This window comes from Lepisma saccharinum, chromosome 10, assembly GCF_977018435.1.
Source record: "Lepisma saccharinum chromosome 10, izLepSacc3.1, whole genome shotgun sequence".
In the NCBI taxonomy this organism is placed as follows: Eukaryota; Metazoa; Arthropoda; class Insecta; order Zygentoma; family Lepismatidae; genus Lepisma; species Lepisma saccharinum.
In genome coordinates this window covers 30175326-30184196 of record NC_139238.1, presented here as the reverse complement: position 1 = coordinate 30184196, position 8871 = coordinate 30175326, and the positions used below count along the sequence as shown (strand labels likewise).

The window sequence follows — 8871 nt, the reverse complement described above, 5'->3', positions numbered from 1 at the left end:
ACATCATGTAAAATATTTGATAGTAAAAAAATATATAGCCTCGGTGGCCGACCACGTTAGGCGGTTGACTTTCGATTTCGCCATCGAAGTTTCCGGGTTCGAGTTGTGTCCTAGGCATGGTTGTTCTTTACGGGTGTCAGCGTCGTTAATTTCATCTAATCACCACTCGTCATCATCGTCTCTGTTAGCCAAAAGTGGCAGAAATGCGGCGTAAAATAATAACAATATAAAAACAGTAACAAATGTAGTCCCACTTGAAGATAAACATTTTCTTTTGTTTTGTTGGAAAACACGATTATCCTCATTACTTTTGAAAGTAAACTATTGACTTCGTTACATGTTGGCTAAGAACGTAACTGGGTTACAATTACTTGTTTATGCGAAAACGTACAGTGGGATGCAAAAGTGTTACCAACAAGATTGTCCATGCCCAAGCTTATTCGCTTCAAGAATTGAAACAAAATACCAAAGAAGCTGCTGAAAACCTTTGCACTAGCATATGCAAAGTGATCGATTTGGATTATTTTCCTTCGCTTTTCTGCTACTTGTGGCTATCGCGAAGATGAGGATAAGTAGCCATGTGCAGGCCGAGATTCTAACCAAGAAGTTGTACCACTAGGTCGACTGCATACGTAAAAAAATACCCCTTAAAAACACGTAGGGTGCAAAAGAAAAAAAATCAGCGCAATACTTGTGCACACCACTGTACATCCCTGCTCTTACTTGGAAAGTACCGTGAAGGGGTGTCTAGAGACTAACGAATGCCGAATATATGAGTATATTCTTCAAAGGAAACCAAAAAAAATACCCCTATTTTGATCAGTTTTACTACTTAAATTTCGACCACAGTGACCTAACGTTTATTTACAAGTTTTACGTCATATTGCGTCCGCAGGGGCAAACGCAGAAAGAGGATACGAACGTCGTGGAGGAGGGGAGAAGGGGACAGGACGAGCGCATATATAGCAAAGACCACTCTCCGTCTCGTTTCCACTTTCTCTATCCCCGGATCAGGATGAAGGCGTGTTGTGGTTTCCAGGTCGTCCTCTCGGTGTTGTTGGCGCTGCATGTCAAGTCAGAAGAAACGACGACAGAGGAGAATGAGTTTAAAGAAGTCCGTAAGTTTCACGACAAATCTACTATTTTCCTTACAGTGTGTTCTCTTTATAAAGAAAAGGGGGCGGTTGGATCTTGATTAAGTTTGTAGTAATGTGTACCCGTCAGATTCTCATCCGAGGTTGATACATACAGGTGGGGCCATGTACACGTCTTGCGTTCGGGAATTATGGTGTGACGTAGTTCGATAGCAAGTGCGCCCGCAGAGGTGGACGGAGGGCACTTGTTCCCCCTAAGATATCTGGAAAAAGTTCACGGTAATTCGATTGATTGATTGATTCATTTAGTTTTATTTTACTTCGCGTTTTGTGCCTCTTGGCTAATTTGCGAAGATGGGGATGAGTGATGGAATGATGAAATTGATGAATGGACATTCACAAAGAAACACAAACCGGGACCCTTGGCGTCGCAGAGCAATGTGCTAACCACTCGGCCACAGGGTCCGGCTCGGTAATTCGAATGACGGTGAAAGTGTAGGAATATTTTATTGCAAATAATTTTGTTTTCTGCGATTTAAAGGCTGTCCGTTGCGGCAATGTCCAACAAAATAATGAGAGAACGTTTTCAGAATCGTGTTGACAGCTGTAACTAGGATGTGAGGGAACAAAAAAGATTTTGGTTAAGACGGAATTGAGAAGAAAATATTAACAAATCGGACGTTCGGCACTAAAAAAAATCTATTTCTAAAATTTGACGAAAGTCTCGAATTGTACACACCATTTCCCCTTCAAGTGATTGTTTTTGCCTTAATAATTCACAACCCGTTATTTTGAATTATTCCTTTTTTCCAGTACCTTTCGGCATGTAAAAACACGGATCAGAGGCACAATGAAGGACCGTAGATTAAGTGGTCTCTGCTTGATATGTGTGCATTGTGAAAAAGCATAAAATGGCATAGAGCTGTTCATCAACAAAGTCACAAATATTTTTGAAAAGGATTCAACTTGATTCCAGTTTCTATTTAAACAGTAGATTAGAGTCTGAACTTGTATACAACGCCAAAGCATTTTCAATTCAATTTGAATTTTCAGATTTGTAAAGCAATAATATATTTGACTGAAGGGCAACAAATGAAATCTTGCTCTGCCCCCCTGAGAAAAAATTCTGCGGCCGCCCTTGTTGGAAGGCCTTACAAATTTGCACAAAACAACTGCCCTGAGGTTCATTCTCTCGAATTAAGGCTTTTCAGGGAAAAATTGATGTAAGTTAAGGCTCTGCCAAAGGGCTCTAGCACTGTGGTAAAGTATTCAATCGTAAGAGCGTGTGGGCAATGCAATCAGATGCTTGTAGGGCTGAGCCGATACTTATCCAGTGGTATCGGTATCTGAAAGTATCAGTTGGATTCTATTTATGGAGTCCGACCTATATTCGATTGATTTATTTCTATTATTTCACATCGCCCCTTTTATCTAATCGTGGAGATCATGATGAGTGATGATAGGATGAAATTGATGCAGTGACACTTACAAAGAACACACATATCCAGGCCGGGATTCGAACCCAGATCCTATGGCGTCGTGACACGGCGTGCTAACCACTCCGCCACGGTGGCCGGCATAGGCCTATATTTTTCTGGCGTCTTGATGAGTGGCGCAACTACAGGGGGGCAGGGGGCATTGCCCCCCACAAACCTTGGACTGAAATGAGTTCAAGGGGGCAAACATTGACGGCCAAGTGTACCTGCAAGAGGCAATTACCGCTCACAACTTGAAACTTTATGCAAATAAAAATACTTTTCGTAAAATTTTCTTGCTCGCTTGTGTAATGTACTTAAATAATATATGTTGTATGTAATATGTATTAAAGAAACTTTGAATACGTATACAATTTAGTGTCCACGTCGCTCCATGTTGCATATATCGTGCATGAAAGTTATACATGTTAATGTAAATAGGAATTATATTTGAAATGCATATATCAAGCATTTTCTGTCTTTCAAAAGCAGTTTGTGTGTTTGTTTTGCATTATTAATGTGAAATTAAACGTGTTGGAAAAATAATTCAAATCGTTTGTTCGAACACAAATGATTTAGCACCAACTTCTACCCCCTTTTTGCATACTTTACGAGGGTAATAACGTCTTTGGTATTTCTACTACTACTACTACTACTTATAATAATAATAATAATAATAATAATAATAATGTTGGTCCCGGGTTCGAATCCCGGCTTGGGCATGGATGTTTGTGAGTGTCCATTCATGAATTTCATCATATCATCACTCATACCCATCTTCGCAAATTAGCCAAAAGTGGCACAAAAAGCGAAGTAAAATATAGCAAATCAATAATAACAATCAGTTCTTGTAGTTCTCGTTGCGTAAAACAAAGAGTATGAACATTGTAATGGACAATTAGCCTGGTGATACTTATGCATCCCATTGTACCTTACGAACTTAAAGTTATAAAGAGTGCCGGTTGACACTCGTTTGAGAAGTCTTTCCATTTGAAAATACCTTTTAAAGAAACGTTACCGTATTCCAAATCTAAAACCGAATTTCTTGTCGTTTCCTGTCCATCCTTTCCTGGCACCCAAAAACAATGTATAAAGTATCAATTCCTTACTAATTCTAATGATTGTACTTCCATATAATAAGAAATTCAAGAAATAATGATACTTTCTGCACTAGTTACAAAATTAATGTAATGTGCATAGGCGTAATTTGGCGGGGACAAGGGAGACACTTGCCACCCACCCCCCAAAAAGTTTCAGGTTTATTAAAATTTACAAGTTAGAGGACTTGAGAAGCAAAGTAATAAAGAGTAATATTTGTGATTTCGCAAACGTTACAGTCCTGAACGCTGTTTTTATTGGATGGAAAACTTTTCGAGTTTCTTCACCAAACTTTAGGCCCAGGCTTGATTCTAGCCCCTCAAAAGTAGGCCAAGTTTGATTCTTCCCCCTCAAAATTAGACCCAGTTTGATTGTGCCCCACAAAATTAGGCGCAGTTTGATTCTGCCTCCTCAGATGTAGGCCCAGTTTGATTCTGCCCCCTCAAAAGTAGGCCCAGTTTGATTCTGCCCCATCAGAAGTAGGCCCAGTTTGATTCTGCCCCCTTCAAAATTAAGCCCAGTTTGATTCTGCCCCCTCAAAGGTAGGCCCAGTTTGATTCTGCCCCTCAAAAGTAGGCCCAGTTTGATTCTGCCCCCTCAAAATTAGGCCAGTTTGATTCTGCTCCCTCAAAATTAGGCCAGTTTGATTCTGCTCCTTCAAAATTAGGCCCAGTTTGATTCTGCCCCCTCAAAAGTAGGCCCAGTTTGATTCTGCCCCCTCAAAAGTAGGCCCAGTTCTATTCTGCCCCCTCAAAATTAGGCCAGTTTGATTCTGCTCCTTCAAAATTAGGCCCAGTTTGATTCTGCCTCCTCAAAGGTAGGCCCAGTTTGATTCTGCCCCCTCAAAAGTAGGCCCAGTTTGATTCTGCCCTCTCAAAATTAGGCCAGTTTGATTCTGCCCCCACAAAATTAGGCCCAGTTTGATTCTGCTCCCTCAAAATTAGGTCCAGTTTGATTCTGCCCCCTCAAAAGTAGGTCCCAAGTTACGCCCATGATGATGTGGATAATCTAATGTAGTTTTTGTGCTTCCATTCGAATTTAGGTAAGCCATAATGTAAAAACATTTCCATCAAAATCTTCTTCAAATTCAGATACCTATCCAACGAGGTGTCTTTCCTAATTAAAGTTTTCAAGGACATCTTCTTCCGGATGCACCACCTGCTGACGTTACACGATTCGCTATTTTGCCATGGCATTGTTAGAGTTGTTATTTTTAATAGCCGGATGAAGGTCACACGCACCAGCTTCCCACACCTTAATAATCAGAAACTAGTAACCGTTGTAATCTTCTTCTCTGCCGGTTCGATGGTTGACTTGAGATCTCACCAACGAAGTTATCGGGTTCGAATCCCTGCATGGGTGTTCTTTGTAAGTGTAACTTCATCAATTTCAGCCAATCATCACTCATTCTCATTGTTGTAATTAGTCAAAGGTGGCAGAAAAGCGACGATAAATAACAGAAAACAATCTTGTCCTCTCTCACCCCGTCAGTGTTGCCGGCTTATTATTTTTTTTACTAACTGACTGTGCGTAAAACATTGATTGATTGATTTTTGTGGTTTGTCTTACTTCGCTTTTCTATTAGTGTTCTCAACGTCTCATACTGAGAGCCCATATATCAATCAGCAGGCCAGACGATTGGTGCCTTTCGTGCGAACGGGGCCTAATCTGAAAATTCTTAAATGAGTTAGACTCGTACATAAAGGAACCCATACTGCATTTCTCCCGTCATTCCTTGGATTCCATTTCCCCTGTAGATAGTCTCCTTCGGCAACAATGGGGAGGTATCCATTTCTATTGTCTGGATTTTCCGTCGGTTTTCTACATACCTAGATTGATTGCAATGTGAGGATGAATGATGAATTTGTATCATGGAATAAACTCGACACATCCATACTTTAACCAAGATTCAAACCTAGGACGCCTGTTTTGTAACATGTAACGCTTACTCTCCACAGAATCACTGCGTCGAATCAAGCTCTAGTCACACAATTTTTGTTGTTATTTAGAGTAATTTATCTACCACTTCTGACTATTCGCTCTAGCCATACACGATCTCCGCCTGAACATAAAGATTTTCTGAGTGCCTCTTCATACATTCCTTCTATTCATGTTGCATATTCATTGTAGCCAAAAGTAAGATTAAGTCCCCTATATATACCGCGTTTGTTACAACCTGTCCCGGTTCCCGCGCTAGCTGATCGCTGGCTTTTCTCCTGCTGGGGAAAGTCAAAGCCAGGCAAAAAAAAAAAAAAAAAAAACACGGCAAGAGCGTCTACGTAAGCGCCTCTCTTCGCTCCTCGCTGCCCAGCAGACGATTTTTTCCTCGTTTCTCATTGACACCGAAACTGTGAGAGATCCCTAGCGCGGGAAACGGGACAGGTTCTAACAAACGCAGTATAGTCAGCGGCATGAAACTAGGCTCCTAGACAAAAATGTGTTGGTGCCAAGTGTGACAAAAGAAAAGCCAATACGGGTCAAGAAACGTTGGTTCCCACACACGATGTGGCAACGTTCACCATGCAGTGTTGCCTAGTTCAACCGCCAAACCTGCCTTCAAAGGGAAAGCAAGTGTTGCAATTTCGAATTTTTCCTGTAAATATTGACGCCATTTATGTATCACGTATATTACAAAGACGAGCTGCAAAATAAGGTTATATACTGCCGTAAACCTTAATGCAAATCCAGTTGTGAGTACACACATCTGCATAAATTTGGCAAACAGCTCAAGTTCTACCAGCGCCTACTTTCGCGGACACTAGTATAGATTGAAACTTTTGAATGAAATCTGTGTCTTCCCCGAGCAGAGAAACACAAGAGAAAATGTCATAAAAGAAAAAGCAATGGTAATGTGACTTGAAACGCGTGATTGTAGGATCCGTGAAGAATAAAGAAAATGGCGGTTACGAAACAAACAATCCTGCAATTTGAAAGTGTGTCACGGCCAGCAACGATCACCAAACATGACTAAATTTAGAACAACGTGCCCTGACGACTTTTATAAAAGCAATGTTTTATGCACACGCTGCCAACGGTAAAATAAATACTTGTTCATTGAGGCTGAGTGTGTTATCAAACAATTTACACAGTCCTGCTCGTGTGATGGCCTTCTGAACAACTATAGTTCCTACGTTACGCTTCGATGAAGAGTGAAGGATTTTCCATGTTTAACTGTATCTGTGTCATCCTCATCACAATGGGCACCGAAAGAAGGGGCAGGGGGTCCGGGCCACTCAGAATCATGTCCCCTCCCCCGGGCAAGGCCTATGCATATTGAATACGATGACATTGTTTCTTCTTTCCCCATTCGAATCTAATAACTTTTACAATTACTTTATAACAAATTCTCATTTCTTGAAACTGATTGTGCTCATTTGACTTATTACAAAATGTTAGAGTAGCAAGTTCCGCGGTATTATAGAGCAGTGTTGAATCTAGCAAACTTTCCTCCGGGGGTATATCAAACTCCCCGGTGGGAATGTTACATGCGCTAAATTATAATACTAATAAAAAGAATACTAATATTATTAAATTCTCCCTTACCTCTGGCATTAAATTAAATTAAATTCAGTGTAAATTTCGATAAGACTGCACAAACACGTCACCACAATTCTACAGCAAACTGTTGACTGACTTACCGTTAAAATAGCTTCAAGAATTTGAAATTCGTTACGACAATAAAAGCTTACATGACACCAGTCCTGCCACTGCTGAGTTTCAATGACGGACGCTAATTTAAATTTGTTCATTATTTTGACTTTTTGTTATAAAGTGGCTGAATCGGTGCATATTATTTCGTAATTTTCTACCAGGGTATTGAAATTTTCTGAGCTTTCCTATATCCGGATGGAATACCCGGAGCAGCCCCTGAATTCATCACTGTTATAGAATGTTAGGTCTAATTCTGTTGGCTTCCCGCCAATAAGTCACGTGGGCCCTGTTCCCGCTACACTCACGTCATCTGCTTTTGTGGCGGGAAGACAATAGTTATGCCTTCGAATTTCGAAACACAAAAGAGTTTTAAATTATAGTCATACACAGCTACTTTCCACTTTGAACTTCTTCGCTTCGTATGCACAATGTCTTTATACCCTTACTCTTCCTTCCTCACTTCCTGAATTTCTTTTCCTAGCTACCTTCACTCTGTGTCACTTTCGATGCACTTATTTTCATAATTTCTACTTGATATCCTTTGGACCTTTATTGCAGAATTACCATTGAAAATGTTCAGCTGCCTTCACTTATTCAAAACTACTATTGTTTTCATTGTCCTAATTATCTAAATTGTTCCAGCATCCATAGTCGAGTGATAAGCGTAGGGTCTTACAAAGGCAGGGATCTTAGGTTCGAATCCTGTGTAATGCGTGGACCATTTGTTGTCTTCCTTCATCGATTTTATAAATTCTACTTATTCATTGCCGTAATTAACCAACTATTGTAGGTAAAAATAATCTAAACACAAAACAAACAAAAACTATGTTGGTTGTGTAGATAATCTGTATGTTTCCGTTGTTCATTTTTATCTCCTACAATGGAAGATAAGAGAAATCTAACACAGTTACCATTGCATGGTCCAGTTTCGATTTTGCATTCGAATTTGGCGATTCAGTGTGTTTGTTCTTTAGTTGTAATTGTTCTCTGCTACTGTACAAATATTTTTTCTTGTCTTTTCCTTCTAAACTTATGTTATGTCCTAATACTTCAAATGTATATGTTCAGCTGATGAAAGAAACAAATACCACTGAAGAACTGTCATGATTTATGAGTCTGTGAACTTGTCCGTATACAGCGGTGCAAAAAGTTACAAATAAGAAAGGCAGCAAGGAAAATGTTTATCATTAACAGCAACGAAGCAAATGTTGTCAAATGAGGCTAATGTTGTGAACAGCCTCACTCAAGGAACTAAATTCTAAAACAAGGGGGAAATGGCGCTGCAAAAAATAGTCCACCAAAGGTAATATTGTGAAGGAGACTTCTTGACTCACAGTTCATATGAATTGTTCTCATTCTTGCTTACAACTGGAAGGTGTATCCTTAAACTTTATATTTTTCATCTCTTTTGCGTCTTTCATCTCTTTTCATCTAAAATATTTTCGTATTGTTTATGTAATTGGAATTGTTGGTGAAATTGTAGCGATATTTATTTCAAACAATATTGTTTTCTATAATTTAGAGGATGTAGGTTACAGCAATCAATTGCCATG

At 39.7% G+C, this 8871-nt stretch overlaps 1 protein-coding gene across 1 annotated transcript in view; it reads left to right on the top strand.

Moving 5' to 3' along the window:
* The first annotated feature begins 999 nt into the window (after nt 1–999).
* The window catches only part of LOC145993848 (protein takeout-like), a 33452-nt gene continuing 25580 nt past the window's right edge, over nt 1000–8871 (top strand). Inside the window, exon 1 of the mRNA XM_083129702.1 lies at nt 1000–1118. Within this exon, the coding sequence (XP_082985828.1) occupies nt 1016–1118 (103 nt within the window). The 5' untranslated portion in view covers nt 1000–1015. The remainder of the gene's footprint in view (nt 1119–8871) is intronic.